At 47.3% G+C, this 21,566-nt stretch overlaps 3 protein-coding genes across 3 annotated transcripts; 2 read left to right on the plus strand and 1 right to left on the minus strand.

The window, feature by feature from the left end:
- Positions 1-443: 443 nt before the first annotated feature.
- Positions 444-4,185, minus strand: LOC134038460 (RNA-binding protein FUS-like). The gene is made up of 2 exons (XM_062483828.1): positions 4,014-4,185; positions 444-3,061 (listed from the first exon to the last, which is right to left on the minus strand). The coding sequence occupies exon 2, from the start codon at positions 3,052-3,054 to the stop codon at positions 1,528-1,530; it is 1,527 nt and encodes a 508-aa protein (XP_062339812.1). The 5' UTR covers positions 3,055-3,061; positions 4,014-4,185; the 3' UTR covers positions 444-1,527.
- Positions 4,186-4,767: 582 nt separating this feature from the next.
- Positions 4,768-12,618, plus strand: LOC134038463 (protein phosphatase PTC7 homolog). Its single transcript, XM_062483832.1, has 6 exons — positions 4,768-5,285; positions 7,004-7,183; positions 7,954-8,152; positions 9,433-9,556; positions 9,771-9,900; positions 10,109-12,618. The coding sequence occupies exons 1-6, from the start codon at positions 5,084-5,086 to the stop codon at positions 10,165-10,167; spliced, it is 894 nt and encodes a 297-aa protein (XP_062339816.1). The 5' UTR covers positions 4,768-5,083; the 3' UTR covers positions 10,168-12,618.
- Positions 12,619-14,328: 1,710 nt separating this feature from the next.
- LOC134038697 (TBC1 domain family member 10A-like) lies at positions 14,329-20,956 on the plus strand. Its single transcript, XM_062484230.1, has 9 exons — positions 14,329-15,024; positions 16,408-16,507; positions 16,610-16,717; positions 16,828-16,934; positions 17,041-17,155; positions 17,274-17,339; positions 17,808-17,997; positions 18,153-18,307; positions 18,680-20,956. Exons 1-9 carry the CDS (start codon positions 14,813-14,815, stop codon positions 19,037-19,039), a joined length of 1,413 nt encoding a protein of 470 aa, XP_062340214.1. The 5' UTR covers positions 14,329-14,812; the 3' UTR covers positions 19,040-20,956.
- The last annotated feature ends 610 nt before the right edge of the window (positions 20,957-21,566 follow it).

The raw sequence follows: 21,566 nt of genomic DNA on the forward strand, positions 1-21,566 counted from the left end.
TTTGTATTCATCTTAGTATGACTGGAGGCAAGGAAAGTCATACAAATACTGTTGATGGACACTATCACGCACTGGGTTTCAAGAACTTCAGTTTACAAAGATGCCTGTTGATTGGAAATAGTTTGAAATATGTCTGAAAATAAACGCCTGTACAGGGTCTTTGTATGCATCATACAATAAAACTACAGACTGAATATGGCATCCTGTTATTTAATAGCGAGTGCAATGCTTTTAACAAGCGTAGTAACTATAGACACCCCTTCTTATTGTGAAATGTCCTGGTAAGAATTGCTCACTACCATTTTCCCTTGAAGCAACTAGTTACCTAGCAACAATGTGATTACCTAGAATGTGCCTTGAATGTGTTGTTTTGTGTGACTAGGCTGATATATATATATAGGGTCTTTTCACAGCAACCAGAAAAAAGAACAAAACCACTCATATTTGACCTTCAAGACTTTAAGCATACCAAAGTCATAGCAGTATTGGAGGAATACATTCTAAAGAGCAATAAAAAGACATCTTATTTCTAAATTACAGCCGATGTCATGTCAACTGGTACATGCTTGAGAAAAACATTTCTATTTAATCGAATATTGATCCTTAAAAGTGAAATAAGTGCACTTCAGATAAGGAAAGCAGGGCAAGACATCTGGAGTGCAGTGGAGACGAAGGGAGACGATTACAAACGGAGGACAGTGAGAAAAAGCACACTTCTTTCCATGAGAAAGTGTTTACAAAACCGACCACCATGAACATGACAGGAGACCACAAGACACAGATACAGTTCAATTGCAGAGATCTGCCCCTAAAGAGTTCATACATTGCCGCTTACCAGATGGCTATAATTAAGATGTTTCCGTGAAATCGTACATTACTACAATGATAGTTGTATATTAGTATATTATGTTTGCGTAATACTGTTTAGCGTTTGCCTGATTACATAACAGGTATGTTTCGTTTACAGTCAATGAACAAACTTGCAATGGAAAGGATTATATTAGTGTCAACAGGATTTAATACAGATACTATCAATGCACAAAGTATACAGTATGTTATCATGCATTTGCATGGACCTATTATTATGTCATATAAATATAAATACAGTGTTTTCTTAAAAGTACTGGGATTCAAGCTGCTCTACCACAACTGGATGCCAAAATATGAAGACATTAAATACTAAAAAATAAACTGTACCTACAATAAGAGAACCAACTAAAAATTGAATTAGTGCAAACTTTACAATAGTACTACGATGTCATGGGGTCAAGAGAGAGTTAAAAAGATATCAAAAACCTCATAAAGGCTAGGCTAAATGAAGTGACGCCCTGACTCCTTCAATGTCTCACTGTCCCTAAACGTTGAAATGTGTGACAGTTAACGAATGACCTCATTCTTTGGCTGAGAGGCCTGGCCCTGTCCCTTTCTACTTTCGTGTGTAACCCATCCTCATCGATCAACCCGGTGATGAAGTTAGTGTAGGACACGTAGATATCCTCGATGGCTTTGTGCATGCGTGTCCTGGTTTTAGTGCAAGAGGAGGGTACTGCTCAGGACCGTGATGAGGATCGTGATCTGCTGAATGAGCCCTTGGCTGAGAGGATTGCTACGGCTGGGCTGGGGTTCGCTAATGCGCTGCGCCGCCTGTTTCTGCAGGAATCTTTCCGAGTAGTTCATGTAGAACTCCACACAACGCCGCGCCTTCATTTGCTCCACCAAGGCTGGGTAGCCGATCTCCTCGATCCCGACGATATCATCCTCATCCTCTGGCGCCGCCCCACCCTGGTCACTGGAAGCCGGGGCCGGGGTCGGAGGCTTGGTCGTCTCAGTCAGGTTTGGGCTGTTGTCTCCGTCACCCTGAGGGTTAATCTTCTGTATGCCCTGGTTGCTAGGGGTAACCTGTGCGCCGCCGTCCTGTTTCTTAAAAAGGTCCGTCCTCTTCATGCAGGTGTCCATAAAGCTGACATAGGTCTGCGCCTCCGCCGGGGGGTTGAAGACGTAATCGCGTCCAAAGTCGTTTTCGTCGGTGGATTTCGAGCCGTAACGGCGGTACATGTAGTTGTTGTAATATTGCTCCTCCTCGGGGTTACGGAAGTTGAAGTGTGGCTTGGGATAGCGGCCGAGCCCGTAGCCGATTGCCATCCCTGCCACGGCTCCGACACCAGCAGCCATCATAGCCTTCTTGGCAAAGCCCTGAGATTGCTGAGAGGGGTTGTAGCCCATGCCTTGAACCGAGCGTGAAAAGGGTGAACCGCCACCCTGTCCATAACCACCCTGTCCATAACCACCACCCTGTCCATAACCACCACCCTGTCCATAACCACCACCCTGTCCATAACCCCCTCCATAGCCTCCTCCTCCTCCATAGCGGGGGCTGAGAATCTTACTATCAGGGTTCCTGTTGGGGTATCCTCCTCCATAGCCTCCACCCGGATAACCACCTGGCTGACCCCAGCCTCCTCCTCCTCCGGCGGCAGGGTACTGGTTGGGGTAGCCTCCTGCGGCCGGGTAGCCTCCTGCCGCTGGGTACTGGTTAGGGTATCCTCCTCTGCCTGGATTTTGGTTGGGATAGCCACCAGCGGCAGGATAGCCGCCAGCGGCAGGATAGCCGCCAGCGGCAGGATAACCACCAGCGGCAGGATAACCTCCCCTTCCTGGATTCTGGTTGGGGTAGCCACCTGCCGCTGGGTAGCCACCTGCCGCGGGGTAGCCACCTGCCGCTGGGTAGCCACCTGCCGCGGGGTAGCCACCTGCCGCGGGGTAGCCACCTGCCGCGGGGTAGCCACCTGCCGGAGGGTACTGCTGGTTAGGATTTTGATTGGTTCCCCCTTTCCCAGGATAACTACCACCTGCAGGGTAAGGGTTGGGGTTCCTGTTGGGAGTTTGTGGCTGTCTGGGGTAATTTGACTGAGTGTTTGTAGATTTTGATGGCTTGCTGCTGGAGGTTTTCTTGCCGCTACTGCTGCTACCGCTCCTCTTGGCCCACGTAGAGTCAGTATGCAGGACAGCGATGAGTGTCAAAGACACGAAAAAGAAAACACACAGCTTCCCCATCACTGACCTGGAAAAAACAAAAACAATGAGGCTCGTCCGTTACAAGACCTTTTAATACAGGCCTACATTTCCTTTTGTAAATGTCCATTTTAACCGTGACAGCACTGCTCCCTTAATAAATGTACATTTAGTCATTTAGCAGACGCTCTTATCCAGAGCGACTTACAGTAAGTACAGGGACATACCCCCCGAGGCAAGTAGGGTGAAGTGCCTTGCCCAAGGACACAACGTCATTTAGCTCGGACGGGAATCGAACTGGCAACCTTCTGATTACTAGCCCGCTTCCCTAACCGCTCAGCCACCTGACTCCTGAATAAATGAAAATAGCTTATTCCAGAGATCGACACATTTATTTTTAAAGGTAGCTCAGTGAGGATGGATGTAGCTCAGTGATGATGGGTGTAGCTCAGTGAGGATGGGTGTCGTAGCTCAGTGAAGATGGGTATAGAATTTGTCTTATTTAGACGTCAAATTCAGTTGATAGAATGATGCGCTAGCTGTTATGATTTTCAAAGCGCTCTCTGAAACGAACTGCAGCCTACTTGGTTCGAGCCTCGTTTAAGACATAACATGGTAGTGGGTACTCAATACATTAAGACGATCGTTAAGGATAATAGGTTGACCAAAACAGTTATATTTCCACTGACAATTTCGTTCGGAAATTCGACGAAGCTATTGATTAAATTAAAACTGCGCACAATGACATGGCCTACTGTAGTGTAGCCCATAGACATATATGTCTATGGTGTAGCCTACCTAAGCGATGACAAATATAAGAGAACCAATATAAACTCGGAAATATAATGAGAATATGTTACATTTTACATTATAGCAACAGCTGTTAGTTATATAACGGACGCAGCTACAACGTCTGTTATTTAAGGCTAAACAAGGCGGTGGGACTGACAAATTGTGAAAGACCTCATCTTCTTTCGATAATAATCATAAGCCGTTCTTACCGAAATTGCTGTTGTTATTTGCAAATAAATTCGTGGTTCAATCAGTTTGTGTCCCTGTCGTAATTTGGGTGTCCCTTCCACCCGATGTTGTGTTTATAACTTCGGGAGTGGCTGTCGACAGTCATTTTTAACGGGAACGGTCAGAGCTCCTCCTCCTTTTCGCACCAACCAGTGCACGTGAATTTAAAAACATTGGGTATTTCAACGCATATTCGAATGGCCTCCATATAATTTAACCTACCCCAATAGAATGAACCCCATCATTTGTTAATAAATATATGAGAAAATAAATAGGTTCCACTTGCCGGTTTTAGCTTCTGAAAACGGCCACTAGGGGCAGTACTAGAATAGTCGACAACCTCTTTAGGAGAATCTACAATGGTCAATCTTCTATCTTCTAGGCTATGTATTTATCTTTTTTTGGTAAGACTCATGTAATACACAGATGCCGTGTAAATTGAATAAAGGGATAATGAGTCATTTATTTTAATTATATCAAATCACAAATAGGCTACTGATCTGCAAATCTGGAAAGAAATGCTTCTGAATCATACACCTATCAACATTTTTGTTTCAGTCTTGAATCGGGGCCTGTGAGCACAACTGCTAATACCTGAGAGAAACTTGAATCAAGTGCACTATTTGTATAATTTGTTACATTGCGCAGACACTATGCCTACATCTAAGAAAAAAACGACCTATCATGCCTAGATTGGCTTGCGTGCGCAGAAGCTTGTGACGTAGAAACCGATTTACCAGGACCCGTATCTAGCCAAGTCCGACTCCGAAGTCGGTGGATTCGACCAAGTACAGAAAAAATGTCTGTCAGAAGGTTGCACACTGGAGGAACCGAGGCTATGTCCACCAACATTTAAATAACCGCTGCTAATTAATCTCACAGGACAACAGGACTTCCACACAGTCGTAGTAGCCTAATTTGACCAACACTGCTGTATTTAATTCAGAGGTGGCGACAGTCAAAACCTATGGTGGACGGATAACCAGCTAGTCTCCAAAGTAGACGGGACGCCTGTAGTGGGCTCGGAAAGGTAGAGCGCTCGTTCTTGGGGATGTTATCCGTACTCTCTTATAGCAGACTGGTTGCGAGAGCTGTCCTCGGCGGACTATCTCAAACGGATGGTCGGGACTACAGCTTGATCACAGCTAGTTGTGGTTTTGGGAAAGACTTTCGTAAGGGCATCTTGAAGAAAGGGATGTGCTACGGAGACGATGCCTGTTTCATAGCCAGAAATAGGTCCGCAGATGTCTTGGGTAAGATTATATTCTGTGTTCCAATTGCTATCCTTGCCATGTTTGTGGCCATTCTTGTGTTAAACACATAACTAAATTACACCTCTAAATTAACGGCAGTGCGCTTAAAGAAACTGAAATGAAGTTGTATGACCTTCACTTCTGTTAGCACGTGTCGCCCACTCATGAAAACACAACCCCCACCCATTGTGCAACCCTGGTTTAACCTCTACGATCTTTATATCAAAGTTATTTTCCCTGTGTAGTACTTACCCTTCTAAACGTAACAAAATGTTAGACTATACTAACCGTAATAAGGAAATCGTGGTGTCGGGATAAATACATTGCCAACACTTTATATAACGCTATATATATATATATAAAAGAAACGCCGACGACCTTTCACCTACTAATGGGTGAAGCACATTTGAGTTGTAGCGCTGCTGGTGGCTACAATATGATATTAGTAGACTAGTCTTTACAAGTCAAGATTCATCGTGAGTCAAATGTTGCATTTGCTCACTGCATTGTCCAAAAAAAGCCTATATCATTTTAATAAAACAAACGTCACGTTTTTTTTTTGCGCATAGTGTTTGCGAGAGAGCTCTGGCTCATTATACACAGAGCAATCTCACACATTCAGGGACGACAATATGGTCAATTACTGCCTCTTGTAACGTTTTTTGTTGTTGTTATTGTTTTTCTGTACTGTAGGCTTCTCTAGTTTTAAAGGTCAGTATGGTTGAGCATGGAGGCAGCCATGTTGCTACGACTTCTAGCTTCACAGGCTATAACTGAAAACTGACTATTTGATATCGTTTTCTGGGCTATATGTTGATTATGTAGCTCGTGTAAGTTAGCATTTGTAATTGATGGCTGCAAGACGTCAAGTTGATAGTAAAAACGCAGGATGAGTCATCGCAACAAGTCGTGCGGATCAAAATTGATGCAGTTAAGTGCTGTCCCACAGTGCTACTGTCTCTGTAAAGCAAGGATACTTAAATATCTATGATTTCATATTGCTTGGTCAATTTGCACTTTTCAGAGAATCAACATGCTTGTAAGAATAGTATTCCGTTGACTGATGAGCTCAATCCACCGTTTTTATGTATTTTTTACCTTGTTTGAAGGATTCGATAAGGTGTCAGTTTTAGTATATGTCAAATTGTGTGTAAGGCAGAAGTCCCTAGCCATGGTTTTCGACAGAGACTCACTGGTGTTAAAATTTCTGATGGGATACATACTGTTCACAGTCTGCTGCTGATTTTAAGACCATAAACAGACCTTGAACTGTAGCTCAAGGCAGGCTATACAGGAATTATTTTAAATCTCCCAGGAATGCATAGATTTAGCTGATATACTGTATTACAGGGTGCATTTATGGTGCATGTCTATTGCTATCAGAATGACTTAAGGGTTTGCATATGAAAATGTGTGTCTAGGTGCAAGTGAAAGGGTCAAAAGGGCCTCTGTGTGGATGACCGTGGAAGAAAATCTGTCCTGGTCTTTGTCTTCTAGATGATGTAGTTTAGAGCAGCTGCCACTTAGAATGACAATGGTGTCTGTCTGGCCAGATGGAGGGTTGTGTACTTAAGAGGTTGGAATGCGACACGATTCGGTTGTCTGAAAACACCTCCTAAAAGGTCTCCGGGGGGCGCGAGCAAAGACGTTAGCACTGTGCATCTCAACACTACCAGCGGCGATTCGTCTCATTCTTTGGACGTCCGTTCGTCCTCCAGGTGTAGCCGACGGCGTGGGGGGCTGGCGGGACTACGGCGTGGACCCGTCCCAGTTCTCCACCACCCTGATGAGGACGTGTGAGCGCCTGGTGAAGGAGGGTCGCTTCACGCCCAGCAGCCCGGTGGGGATCCTCACCTCGGGCTACTATGAGCTCCTACAGAACAAAGTCCCGCTGCTCGGTAAGACAACCCACACGTTGACATGCCTGACCAGCCAGCCCAACCTATGGAAGGAAATAAGGGGGGGGGGGGGGAGTTGAAAAAGGAGTAGAATAGAGTAGATGTTGATGGAAGAGAGATCTGTTCCTGTTGCGGTGTTTTCTCGTGTCTAGCGGTGATGTAATAGCTATGGAACAGCACCCCACTTTGGACTAGACAACCCCCATGTCTGTCTGCCACCCCGGGGTCCCATCCGCCCTGGAGTCAACCGTTTTCACCCCAAAGCTGAAATGCCAGGGAAGGGAGTCGTAACAGAAATGGCTAGCAAGGTCACAGGTTTATTTTTTTTTTTTTAAAGCCGAGCCACGTGACATGTGACTGCCCGAGGTCCGATTTCAACTGAGACCCAGCATCCAGGGAGGGCAGCGCTCAACGTCAACGAAGCGTCACCGAGTCACGATGTTTGTCTATCATAAGCGACCCACTTTTTTTCTATTTTTGGGGGGGGGGGGGGGGGGGGAGGGCGCGAGAGGAGCTCTCGCGCGTCGAGTAAAGGTTTCCCTCGCAAGGTCACTCGACAACAAGAGCTGCAGCATGCGAGCGGGAACAGGGAAAGGACGTGGCCTTTTGTTTTGGGTGTCTGTGCCAAAAATGTCTTTCCAGTGCTTAGCATGAGATCTCCCCCCCCCCCCCCCCCCTCCTCCTCCTCTCCATAGCAACACTTACCGGTGTCCCCAGTGGAACAGTCTGATACAGGAAATGACATGTTTTTAACCTCCCCCAACCCCTAGGGAGCAGCACGGCCTGTATTGTGGTCCTGGACAGGCAGCGCCACCGACTGCACACGTGCAACCTGGGGGACTCGGGCTTCCTGGTGGTGCGCGGAGGAGAGGTGGTGCACCGCTCGGACGAACAGCAGCACTACTTCAACACTCCCTTCCAGCTGTCCATCGCTCCCCCCGGGGCCGAGGGGGTGGTCCTCAGCGATAGGTCAGTCGCGCACACCCGCCGCGCTCCCATCTTCCGCCCGGCTGCGAAGCCGGCCCCGTTGCCTCTGCTCAGACAATATGGATGTTTAGACGTATTCCCTCGGGTTGAGCACGGGATTTATTCAAAGGTACCAAGGTGCTACGTACCGGTTGGAATGATTGTTTGACATTTATCGGTTGTACAGAATCAGTCCTGAGAATCGTTGGCCTCGTTATAACCGACCCCCGCCCCCTCATACCCCCCCCCCCCCCCCCCGCCCCCTCATACCCCCCCCCTGCCCCCTCATACCCACCCACTCCCAGCTTGACCTAGAGTGCACGTGTCCATAAGCTCCTAGTTCCTGGCATGAGTTTCGTTTTTTTTAATTGCTGCATAGCCATGTGACTGCAAGCCCTCACTTCAGCTGTGCTGCCAGCAGTGTGGGTCGTGACAGACGCGCAAACACACACACACACACACTCACTCAGGGGCTCATTGGCAGAGGGAAGCGGACAAGACTGCACTCCACAGGGCTTGTTTTTCTCAGGACTCTTTAAGAGTTGAGATGATGTCGTTTAGACTATGACCTCCCTGTGTGTCTCTGCCTTTCAATGAGAGGTTTCACGTTTTATAGAGCTCAGTGGTAGAGTCGGGCTAAATGTTCTTACTTGGAGGACATGCAGTATATTACTGTTTCTCATGGTCAAAAGAACGACAGATAAGGTTACATTGTCCCCTCATGGTTCATGAATTGACAAAAACATTTGTAACTCAATCAGTCTGTCGGTCTTGGAAGATTGTCTGTAATTTACTGTATGTACAGTGTCTATGGCTAAATGGCTTGTCAAGTCTAATTTGGTCCTTGAAGGAAAACCAAACCACATGTTATTATCTCCTTATTCTAAAATTGAAATTTTTACTTTTTCACTTTTGCACTTGTTGGCACAAGCAGGCTTCTTTCCAGCACCAGGGGCTTCACAGGGGCTGGTTAAAGGGAGTTAGGACTAACCCAAGGGCACAGGGTTACAGACGACTTCAAGGAAGTGGAGCTGACACATTGGTGTGATGCCAGAGAGCATTCTGGGTGCAGGAGGGGGGGGGGGGCTGCTACTCCTGGGAAGGCGCGGCAGGTTTAACTATCTTGTGTGCCAGGATCAGCTATCTGGTGACTGCAGTTTCGTATCTCTCTCTCTATCGCAGTCAAGGCCGGCGATCTTTCAGCCTGCTTCTTGTTTCACTTTCTGTAGTGCTCGACACCCTTCTGACATGCACCCCCCCCCCCTCTCTCTCTCCGCCCGCAGCCCAGAGGCAGCTGACAGTTCCTCGTTTGACGTACAGCTGGGTGACATCATCCTCACCGCCACTGACGGCCTCTTTGACAACATGCCAGACTACATGATCCTTCAAGAGCTAAAGAAACTCAAGGTACCACCCTTCCGTGCAAAATAGATTCCTACTTCCCCAGATTGGGCACACAATTTTGTACATGTAAAAAGATAGTCTGATATGAGGACGTAGTTGGTCGTTAGACACAGACAACGGACCTATACGCGGCAAGAATAGTGTTCCAGTTTTGACATGTTTGAATTGTTTTCCGTGTCTCTATTCTAACGATCCAAATATGCGTCCCCTCTTCCAGAGCACCAACTACGACAGCATCCAGCAGACGGCCCAGAGCATCGCCAAGCAAGCCCACGAGCTGGCCTACGACCCCAACTACATGTCCCCGTTTGCACAGTTCGCCTGCGCCAACGGCCTGAACGTCCGAGGTGAGAGGCGGTGCCTCTGAGGTGCCTCGTCGCCTCTGAGGTGCCTCGTTGCCTCTGAGGTGCCTCGTTGCCTCTGAGGTGCCTCGTCGCCTCTGAGGTGCCTCGTCGCCTCACAGGCCAGATTAGTGCCTCGCGTCGTCGTTTTGAGTTAGAGAATAGAAGGGACTCACTTTTTTCTCTTCCTCTCTTGTGTTTTGTCGATTCACAGGGGGAAAGCCTGACGACATCACGGTGCTGCTGTCCATCGTGGCAGAATACACAGACTAACGGCACGCGCCAGTGTGCTTTGGCCGGACTGTTCCTTCTGCCCCCCCGAGTCTTCCACGCCTTCGACCCCTCTAATGTGCTCTGGTGCTTTCTGGGGTGTGGAGCCAGATTGCCACCCCCCCCCCCCCCCCTCTCTCTCTCTCTCTCTCTCTCTCTCTCTCTCTCTCTCTCTCTCTCTCTCTCTCTCTCTCTCTCACTGCTCCCCAGTGTGCTGTGTGGGGGCAGACAAGGGCATCTACTCCTGTGCTGGTCATGATACAGGAGGAACAGAGTGGCTCACCATTGTTGCATCTTCAACATCAATTGCATCCCCTCCCTTCATCGGTACTGTGACTGAGGGATAGTGAAGTGAACTGGGAGGGATGGTACTAGAATGTAGCCCCTCATCTCGCCACAATAGTAATACAAGTGGAATAAAGCCATGGTTTAGGGTTCGCTTGTGTCGGCGTCGCGTAAGTTGTGCGCACGCATGTGTAATGGTTGTTGGACTGTGTCGTCGTAGGTGAAAGTGAAGGACAAAATGTTTGGGGGGGGAGATCAAAAGGACTTGTTAAGCTTAATTTATACTTCGGTCGCGGACACCTTTGAAATGGTCGCCAACGAAAAAAAAAAAAGTGTCGCTCAGGCTGCTGCATTTATACTTCGGCAAACAGTCGCCTGTGCTCAAGGTTCGCGTGACGTAAACAGAATCATTTTACCGTTACATTCATAGCTATGGTTACATTGTTAACGCTTTGTAGCCTAGGTGATCAATCGGAGAAACTGACAATTTAAATTTTTCACTATGTGACGACATCCGCGCCAGTAGAAATTTCTCCTGGTAGGCGACACTTCTAAGCGACGGTTAAAAGTGTCGACCGAGACGTCATTTCTGTCGGCGACCTTTTCAAAAGTGTCTGCGACCTAAGTATAAATTGGGCTTTAGGCTGGCTCGCGTGCTGTTTGGGGTGGGATGTTTGTTCCGTGCTGGAGGGAGGCCTTGGTATGGTTGAGTGATGAAAGGGTAGGGTTATGTGTTCGTTGCCAGTTTGTCATTTGGCCTGTTTACCAGAGAAGGAAGGGCAGACCAATAGGGGTTGAACGTGAAGTGGGTGCTGTCTGTAAATGTCTGTCTGTAAATGTCTGTCTGAATGCACACCTCCTTATGGGTTTGTATATATTGTTTGTCATATAACGGTGGGTGCATTCACATGGTCACGGCAAAGGTAATCAAAGCAAGAGGTGTTCACATCACACGTGCTAGATGTGTACACAAATATGAATTTATTTATCGACACTGTTTTCAGAGGATTGAACCTTGAAGTAAATATTCTCAATCTCTCTTCCATGGGCCATAAGAATCAAAACGGGAAGCGCTGTGGATTGTGGTTTTGACGGCGCTCGATGGTGTCATGTCGGAAACGTTTGCGTGTGCGAGTTTGGAATGTGTCGTCTCTTGCTGTTGGAGATGGATGACGGGCATCTGGGAATGCTTTGAATTCAAATAGGTCAGGTCTGAATCACAAAGGATTTATTTTTGTAACTTAATGTGATATCGTTTTCAAGAGTATGATAATAAAAAAATAAAAATTGTAGTAAAAGCGTGACAGACTCTCAGCATGACTTGAATTTTTGGCTAGTAGAATCATACTAATTGGCCTCAACAAGAATTGGGTGTGGTATGTGTAATGGCTGTCAACCTTTTTCACCTGTCTCATAATAATGATTACTCGCTGCTTCTATTTTGTAAATCTGATGTGTGTGTAACTACATTATTTAAGTAAACAAACGGTCAAGATTGTATCATGTTTGGATGTGCGTGCTGTATTTAATTCTTGCTTATGCAAGGACATTGATCATACTGTTCTGGTCTCGGTGTCCCACCGGTTCTTAACCCTCAAACTGCCCTTTTTTTTGTAATGTGTACTTAATGCACTGACTTGTGAGGTCTTGGTCAATGCCGCACTTTTCCAAGCCAGTGCATAAACAAACTTAGCTCAGGATTGTCATCGTTCATTCTGTGCTGGGGGGGAAACATAGTAAATATTACCATTACATAATTCCGATTGGTTTACGAAATTGTGTATGTCATTAGGAAAGCAAATGCATTAGTCATGTGGCTGTGAGGTTTTATTGAATGGCAGCCAGGCAACTAAGATGTCTTTTGTGCCTAAAGCAATGTTACCAGAACAGTGATTGAATCATGATCATGGCGTTTAGATGTGAGTGACTGGTGATCACAGTGCTGTTTTTTTGCTGAGTGTTTGATCAAACCAAAGAAGGAAAGCCATAAGCACAGGCGTGACCAGGGCACTGTGTTGTAAGCCTTGCTGTCAATGGAGATAACTGTCACTGTATTGTTCCACTTGTGGTGGTTAAGCATACAAATATTTCCCAAAACATTTTAAAAGCATCATCTACAGATCAATGGTTTGCAAGAACATTAAATATATACATTTGGTTTGTTCATTTCATGAGTTATTGAATCCCTTTTGTCCTACTATAATCATTCTGTCTTTGCATGAAAGTGGTCATTGTCAAAGCTGTTTGCACCATTGGAATCAGAGTAGCTATAACGAGGACACTCAACCTGCACTGCCCTGCCTCCTGAATGTCTACCTGGAGTCATGCTTCATGCAAAGTCACTTAGAATCGGTTCCATTGTACTCATCTGAGAAAGCAGTGATTTCTTTTTAGGTCATTTGAATGATCTGTTCATAAATCATGGCAGAGCAGGTTGCAGTGGTTTAAAATAAGACATCGGTCAGGAGCACAGATTCCGCCTTAACAAAAAAAAACAACCTGTATACCAATGAAGAGGCCTTTTCTGGCAATGCAAGCTCGTCTCGTCTGGGTGTGTTTTTCCTCAGTGTTCAATGTGATTTACTGTATGCCTGCGCAGTCTTAGTCCGCCGATTTTTGGCGCTGCGTCTGCAGTCCAGGCGAAGTATGATTGTGGTCCTTCCAGCGAACAATGTGTTTCGAAGAACTGCTTCTGTGTACAGTGTAAAATACAGAACTAGTTTCTGTAAATATGTTTTCAAGTTGTAAAATATTGAAATAAAGAATATAGTATTTGTACAAAACACACTTATATGGGATTGTTTATTTTGTTGGCGCTAAATTCTTAGCAAGTCACAGCCTGCACCTCCCTGCTGGGTAGCACAGCCTCATTAACCTGTCTGTTTCTGAGCTGTGTTGATAGGGATATTCTACATTTGCCTCGCTATTTGCCTGATATCGCTGTAAAATCCCAGGCTTGTTCTCATATCCCCAGGGAGAGACTTACAGGAAATCATTACTCTATAAAAACTGGTAATGGCAGAGGAGACTGGAATGAAATTATGAATTATGAACGAGGGAACTGTCAGATGCAGTAGGCCTGTGAAGCAAATGGCCACAGCCCTACTGCATTTACTAATGGCCACACAAAGCAATAGAATAGAATGAGCGGTAATTCATGAAAATGCAGATGATTAGGTTCTTAAAATGTTAGTGTGACAAGTTCCCTTCACCAAAACCTAGACCATAAAACCATAGACTTCATAAGGAGCATGATATTTATTAAGTAACCATGTAAAATAGAAGGCTCTGTCCTATGGTTGGAAAGCAACTGAACAGTGGTCAAAGATGATTGTTTTGATTGATCAACATAATGTTTTTGTCATATGTTGTTATGTGCTGATATTTAGGATTACGACTGCAGAGTTTAAAAGGATCAAATTCATAAAAGGATCAAAACCATTTTCTGCAAAGACCTCAATTCCTTTCAGTCTTACAGAGCTTTCCCAAACTAAGAAAACAGAATTCAGCTCAATGTGGCTAACATCAGCATGGACATCAAGTGTCAAACTTAGTGTGTGTATGAAGAGTGAAGCACAGTGTGTGATGTTTTCCTGGAAACTCAACAAAACTGTGTGACTTGATCCTGCATGACCTTGAAATGGAGACTTCCATCTGCAGGATATATTGAATAGATGCCAAACCAATTTTCTTATATTGAATACACCCTTACATACACAGCACATTCACAGCGATTCAACTGTAAACTCTTAATAAATCAAAGGGAGAGTATTACACACAGTTTATGACACTGTGTTATTGCTACTCACAGACTAACCCTACCCATTGATATACATTACAATGTACTTTCATCGCCGGCAGATGGCAGCAAAGCCAATGTACCAGCAAGTTTAATTCGAGCTAACTAGAGCTAGCTTCTAACTTGCTGACAACAGAGATTCGAGGATGGTTGTCAGGTGATGCTAGCTAACAGTTTAGCAGTTGGATAGTCGTGTCTCTTGGGATTTATTTACCTGCTCATTTACAATTAATACGTGCATATTTACTGTAGCTGAAGAGGAATTTTAGTCGCTAATTGACGCTGAAACGAGAGAGTCAAGACACATTTAAATAACTAGCTAGCTAGCTAGTAACTTACTGGTTAGCTGAGCTGTGTTGTTGTTTTGATCGCTAATACAAGCTATCTTAGATTCAGCTACAGATACAGAGCTGACCACTAGGACTGGATTTGTCATATTGAACTGGTCGGCTAGTCAGCTAGCTAACGTTGAAGTTCACATAGTAGTGTTCGGAGATGTTTCTTTTTACAGAAATACGTTTTAGTTGACCCACACTTTTAGGAAGATTTGCTAAACGTGTGTAGATGGCAAGAATTGAGCAAAGCAATGGACTCCAGTCAGCACAGTCCGCCAGAAGTTTACGAGGAACCATGGAAAACCTGACAGATGATGGAGAAGCAGAAGGGAATTCTTCTTTTGGCTCGGACTCAGAAGTGAACGGCTATTCTAACACTGGGGAGAGACAGACGGACAAATATGGTTTTATTGGAGGTGCCCAACAGTTTTCAGGAGACTCGTAAGTAACCATTGCTGTCCTACACCTTACTACAGTACCCGAACACTTGACTTTACTAAGCTAGTTACTGTAGCTAGCTGTCAGCCCTGTCAGTCATGTTTGGTTGGTGAAAGTGGTGGTCCACTCAACTAAGGCGAATCGTTCTTTCTGTCAGTACAGTTTTTGCAAATAAATCTATTTAGCTATATTTTATGCAGTGAATCAATACTACATTTGTTAAAGTGTTTACCACTTGATTATCGTTATTATAATTTGGTGACCTCAGTTTTGTATTTTCTTTACCTTCCTCAGAACAGGCCCTCGTGAGTGGGTGGGAGGGGGGAAGGGGCAGGGGGGTGTAAGGGGAAAGTTGGACTCTCAAGCCGCTTCCTGTTTTCCCTGGTATTTTGCAAGCAGCAGCAAGTGTCCTTTTACAGCTTTGTCAATCATATCACTAACTGCCACCGCCCCATCTAATGGCAGGCCCCTCCCTTCTAGAGGGCCAGAAAGAGATGGATGAACCAGAGCAGACCACATAATGCTTTTGTGAAGACCTTCAGTCATTTCATGTCTGTTCGCTCGTCGCATGTTGTTGTTGTGGTTATTGATGAGTCAGTGTTTCAGGGTCATCCTATCTTGTCCATGCGTGCATGTTCATCCCTGTTTGGTCTCTATTTCTGAGAGCCATCTCAACGTGCAATAATTGTAATCCGATGATAATCGGCTATAATCCTGTTTATGGTAATCACTAGGTGGTATTTCTCTATCTTAGTTGCCAGGACAGCACGGAGGCCCTGGTGTGTGTCGAACTTGAATGACCACCATTCTTTTACTCAGAAGTTTCATATTGTTTTTATTCAACTCCATCAACGCACCAAAAAAAGAACTACGAGTTAACTTGCAGTCCCTTTGACCCTCCCTCTGAAGCAAAGCACTCCGCAACCAGGCTGCCTGTAGCACTCTGGAGAGGAGACACGGGATAGGCTACAATGGCAGCCATTGTCTAAGTCCCTTTGATCCTCCTCCGTTTCTCTAGTCATATTGAATAGACTCTAACATTAGGCCAGTTTCGATTGTGATGACCGCGTGTTTTCTAAAAGACAATGAATGGCCTGCTGTAAGGCTCCACGGAGGACGAACCATCAGACGATGAAGGAAGCAGATTGCGTTTGAGTTCCCCCCCCACCAATACAAGTTCCTGTGTAAGAGATGTTCCTGTTTTAGTCGGGCCCTCTCTGGGGTAGTAGTTCTCATGTGTGCCGTGTAGGCCAAGCCTAGAACTGGATGTCATGCGCTTTCACTAATCACAGTGGGAATGACATAGGCCTGACTCATGGCTGTCGGGAGAGTGTTTGGCGTCGAGCTGCGTAGGCCTAAACCGAGCCGTCCTATCCTCCCCCACAGAGCAGAGGACGTTCCCCCTGAGGTGCTGAGGCAGAGGGAGGCCAAATGGCTGGACATGCTCAACAGCTGGGACAAGTGGATGGCCAAGAAACACAAGAAGGTCTGCCTTGCGGTCGACTTTTCCTTGTTTTGTTCCAGTGTCCTCCTCTTCCTCCTCTCTCTCGGTGTCATGTCGCGTGTGTGTGTGTGTGCTGCTCCGCAGGTCAAGTTGCGCTGTCAGAAGGGGATCCCCCCATCTCTGCGCGGCCGGGCTTGGCTCTACCTGTCCGGGGGAAAGGTCAAGAGGGAGCAGAACCAGGGGAGGTTCCAGGTCAGTCGCGTCCTCCCGTCACATCAACCCCCCCCCCCCCCCCCCCCCCGCTCGTTCCACATTCCCTCGCCCAGCTTCACGAAGGATTCACACTCCTCTGCGTGTTCCAGGAACTGGACAGCCAGCCTGGAGATCCAAAGTGGGTGGACGTGATCGAGCGGGACCTCCACAGGCAGTTCCCCTTCCATGAGATGTTCGTGGCGAGGGGAGGCCATGGGTGAGCCCCCATCTCGAGACGACGCTCTGGCCGTCTTCGGAGGGCTTCTCTGTTTCGGTTTCAGACCCGTGTTTTAAGCGCGCTCCCCGTGTTCCCGTGTTTGCAGGCAGCAGGACTTGTTCCGTGTGCTGAAGGCCTACACACTACACCGCCCTGAGGAGGGCTACTGTCAGGCCCAGGCCCCCATCGCTGCTGTTCTCCTCATGCACATGCCCGCAGAGGTGAACACACACACACACACACACGCCATTCTGCTAACAGACATGGCAATACACATCAAAATAGGTGTCTCGTTCTGTATTGACACATTGAAAAAGATGATTTTTGCTTCATTGGCAGGATGCATTCTGGGGTCTGGTCCAGATTTGTGAGAAGTACCTACCTGGATACTACAGCACAGGGCTGGTGAGACTGCCCACACACACACACACACACACACACACACTTACACTCATGCAAACGCGTAGGACTGACCCAACAGACCGTCACTAGATTCCCCAGAGTCACACAGAAAACATTTATTTGACTAGTTTGTGAATGTTTGCTGACTTAGGAGGAGGAGGTTGTATATGAGGTTCAAAGATCGACTGGTCAACACGAGACAAAGTCATTTTATGAGTTCATCTGTCACCAAAAAGATTAGATATTTACCCAGTGGTCTCTGGGTGCGCTCCTGAGGAAAAGAAGACCGTTGCGTAATTGCTGGCCTTGTGTTCAGAATGGAAGGGGAGCAGCTCTGGTGTCATTGCGTGTCCTGGAGCCCGCTCTGGTGGTTCGACTTTACTCTAACAACTTAACCATCGCGGACTCTTTTCTCCCCCCCCCCCCCCCCCTTCCCTCGGTTGACCGTCAATGCCTGTCTGTGCCCCGTAGGAGGCGATCCAACTGGACGGGGAGATTCTGTTCGCCCTGCTGAGGGGCGTGTCGGCTGTGGCCCATCGTCACCTGAAGAAGCACAAGCTGGAGCCCATCCTCTACATGACCGAATGGTTCATGTGCGCCTTCTCCCGAACGCTTCCCTGGGCCTCCGTGCTGCGGGTCTGGGACATGTTCCTCTGCGAGGGTGAGGCCGCGCCCCCCACACACACGCGCACGCACCCACACGCACACATCCCGTACACCCACGTGTATCACATCCCAGCGGATACTTGGTGTTTGTTTGGGACTCGTTGCGATCCCCTGACGGCCGGTGGCGGCGACCTTATCTTGACCCCTCAGGGGTTAAGATCATCTTCCGGGTGGGCCTGGTGCTGCTGAGGTGCATGCTGGGATCTCAGGAGAAGCTCAAGGCGTGCCAGGGCCTGTATGAGACCATGGAGCTGCTGAGGGCGATAGACGCCCGCTACATGCAGGAGAGCTTCCTGGTTCGAGAGGTACAGCCATACACACACACACACACACGCGCGTGTCAGACTTGGGCTTGCACTGATACTGTAACTGGTGTTGAAAAAACTTGAACCACAGCTCTCAAAGGTTATGGCCAAAACAGGTCATTTGTAAACATGGCGCCACGTGAAACAATTCAGTTTGGACGGCAGAGTCCACATGGCATCGACAAGTGCAGGAAGGCAACTGCGGTGTAGAATGCCATGTTCGCAACGATGCACAACATTCAAACAATCGCGGGGCCCTTTCCGACAGCAGCCTTAGGCCTGCTCTCATCGTGGAGACTCCTCGGTCCCGCCTCCTGTGGAGAGAGAGAGAGACCGCGTGCTGCACATGTCTGTGTCTCCCCCCCCCCCCAGGTCATCGAGCTGCCGGTGGCGGAGAGAGACATCGAGAAGGAGAACCTGGCCCAGCTGAGGCGCTGGAAGGAGAGCCGCGGCGAGCTGCTCTGCAAGTCCCCTCCCAGGATGCACGGCGCCAAGGCCATCATGGCGGCCGAGCCGCCGAGTCGCCACGACCTGAGACAGAAGCCCACCATCGTGGTGGAGTCGCCCCCGGCAACCCGGAGCGACAAGGAGGAGACCCGAGGGGACGAGGGGATGAAAAGCGGCAGCCCGCCTCCGGGAGCAGCCAATCCCCACCCTTCCTCCAGAGGCCCCTCCCCCTTGAAGGACACACCCTTGCAGGGCTCCAATCAGAGCTTAGACACCTACCTGTAAGGAGAGGGAGCGAGCAGGGGGATGTGTCACTTTACCTGACTACTTGACTTTACCCGATCCTTTCGTGTGTGTGTGTGTCTGAACACAACACCCCCTCCCATCCCCTCCGACGACCCCAAACCTCCCTCCTAAAGATACCCACAACCACAGGGTGAAAACTCCCACGTCCATCGCCATTTCCAGCACCAGCTCCATCGCCATTTCCAACTTGTCCGTGAAAGATGCGGCAGAGTTTCCATCTGCATTTCCCCCCTTTTTCGCTTCCCCTTTCTGTGTTATCGTGCACAGATATGTGGGAGCTTATGACATTTCATTATCAGTTGAGAGATTGATGCTCGGACCTTTTTTATATTCACCGGGCCATACGGGTATACGAACCAAGGCTGCAGGTCTCACGATATGTTGAATCATTTCTGCTCATGGGAATGGAGTCAGAACTCCAGGTTCTCCACTTGATACTGAAGCGAGACACTACATGCCAACACGTACTGAGCACGCTTCCTTAGGAGTGCACTCGTTTGACCACAGAGAAAGGCTGTGGAGTGAAGGCCCAGCATTCTGGTTTTGGGTGAAGGCGGATCTTTATAGGTGTTATTGATCTTCGCGACCACCAGAGGGCTCTGTGGGGCTGTATCTAAGGCCTCTCTGTAGGCTCTGGGCTGGGAGAGTTGGGAGATATTGAACCGAGCGATGAGGGAGATCTATACCAAAGATTGATTGCGTTTTGACATGTTTGAGTTGCGACATTGTAATCTGCGGTAAACTTGGACTGAGAATTTGCGATGACTCGGACCGGGGAGAACGCCAACCGAAATGTAACCAAGAAGGTGAACAGCCATTATCGATGGAGCTAACCTCCATTATATAGTTCTGTCCAAGTCTGTGAATATATTTGTATGTTATAATTGTGCAATATGACCATTCCCCCCCCCCCCCCCCCCATCGTTTACCTGTTGTATATGATGTGATCAGATGAAGGCCACAGCAGTTCATGATTCTGAAGGATCATAAAACAGAAAATCAACTTTGGATTGTAGGAAACTATGTTGACTTAAATGCTATATACTCTATATTTGTACTTGTCAATGATAAAGCACTTTCCCATTTGCGTAGCCTTTGAAAAGAATATTCAGCGGCAACAATGAGGCTATGTTTGAATAGTACAACTTGGATGCAAATTGTATTTTTGGCCATGTTTGTACATTTGGGTGTTCCCAAACTCCCCAAGTAAACGCTTCACAGCAATTTCCACTCTTTGTGACCTAAGCCAGCTGTATTTTGTATTGTGCTCTCGGCCAATTTCCCCCTATGAATGAATCAGTATTTCAAGTCAGGCTCCATATAAATGCACTGGTAGCCCCACCGTTGACCTGTTGGGCTCATTTGAAAAGACAATCCTATATTGGAAGTTTAAAAAAAATCCCAGGACCCGTGGTTTTGACAGGAGCACTTCCAAAAAAGAGCATTTTCTGCCACTAGTCTGATGTGGTTGTTGCTCTGAAAAAAACCTGTCATATGTCCAGCCCCTGACCTGAGCGCTTGTGTTTAAGGCTGATCCTCAAGGCTTCACCTGTCATTAGTGTGGGTGGACACTACCAGCCCGGGGGAGACGGGGTTATAGATAAAGCACTTTGGAGGCCATTTGTGGGGGGCTCACTGTTGCTGGAAACTTGTTGGAATCGTTGAAGGAAATGCGTCCATGATTCACTTTGTCATCATGTGCTCATATTACCATCAGATTCCTCTTGGGTTGATGCCAACCTGTCAACTCACTAATGTCCTGATGTGCTGAAGAAACATCTCCAGTGCCGCATCTCTCTCATGTTTACTTATTTAATCAGAGAATACATCTCCCTGTATCAACATGCTGTTTTTGAATGAAAACAATCCTATTTACATAAACACAATTTGATACTCTCGGATGGATCTGTTTTTCCTCGATTCCTGTTTTTATTGTGTCTGTTTGTGTGTGTGTGTGTGTGTGTGTGTTTCTCTAGTTGAAGTCAGAAAAGGAATTTAAGAAGAAAAAAATGTAGTAAGTGACAGCATGATCATAGAGCAGAGGTCGGGGCAATATTGGAGGATGTAGGAATCCGGGTTATCCTCGGGTGCTGTCCTTCCCCTCGAACGCAAACACACACATGCACACACACACACACAGAGCAGCTCACTTCCAGGGACACCTGCTCCTGAGAGTCTTTCAGCCCGGAGGGAAATTAGCATCTCAAAGACAGCAGATCCCCACAGCTCCCTCCCGATCGCCTCGCCCGGCCACTTCCTATAGCCCCAGAATGGATGCGCAGACAGCCTTCCGCGATCTATAGGCCCCTTCTTCTCCCCTCAGAGGGGATGCATGCCGCATCCGACAATGGAGACAGCCATGCAGGCCAACGCTGACTTCACCTCAGCCAGGCCTTCTCCAATCCCATGATTTCCGTGTCAGCCCAAACAAAGAGTCCCATTATAAGTGGGCGTCTCTGCCTGCGGCTCAGAGATGTGTCATGAGGTAACTCGGCCTGGACAGAGA

Source organism: Osmerus eperlanus, chromosome 18 (genome assembly GCF_963692335.1).
Source record: "Osmerus eperlanus chromosome 18, fOsmEpe2.1, whole genome shotgun sequence".
Taxonomy (NCBI): Eukaryota; Metazoa; Chordata; class Actinopteri; order Osmeriformes; family Osmeridae; genus Osmerus; species Osmerus eperlanus.

Coding starts and splice junctions, on each gene's coding strand:
- LOC134038460 (XM_062483828.1), bottom strand. CDS start 3,054: ATGGGGAAGCTGTGTGTTTTCTTTTTCGTGTCTTTGACACTCATCGCT.
- LOC134038463 (XM_062483832.1), top strand. CDS start 5,084: ATGTTATCCGTACTCTCTTATAGCAGACTGGTTGCGAGAGCTGTCCTC. Junction 8,153..9,432: donor GGGGTGGTCCTCAGCGATAG/GTCAGTCGCGCA, acceptor CTCCGCCCGCAG/CCCAGAGGCAGCTGACAGTT. Junction 9,901..10,108: donor CAACGGCCTGAACGTCCGAG/GTGAGAGGCGGT, acceptor GTCGATTCACAG/GGGGAAAGCCTGACGACATC.
- LOC134038697 (XM_062484230.1), top strand. CDS start 14,813: ATGGCAAGAATTGAGCAAAGCAATGGACTCCAGTCAGCACAGTCCGCC. Junction 15,025..16,407: donor CAACAGTTTTCAGGAGACTC/GTAAGTAACCAT, acceptor CCTCCCCCACAG/AGCAGAGGACGTTCCCCCTG. Junction 16,508..16,609: donor TGGCCAAGAAACACAAGAAG/GTCTGCCTTGCG, acceptor GCTGCTCCGCAG/GTCAAGTTGCGCTGTCAGAA.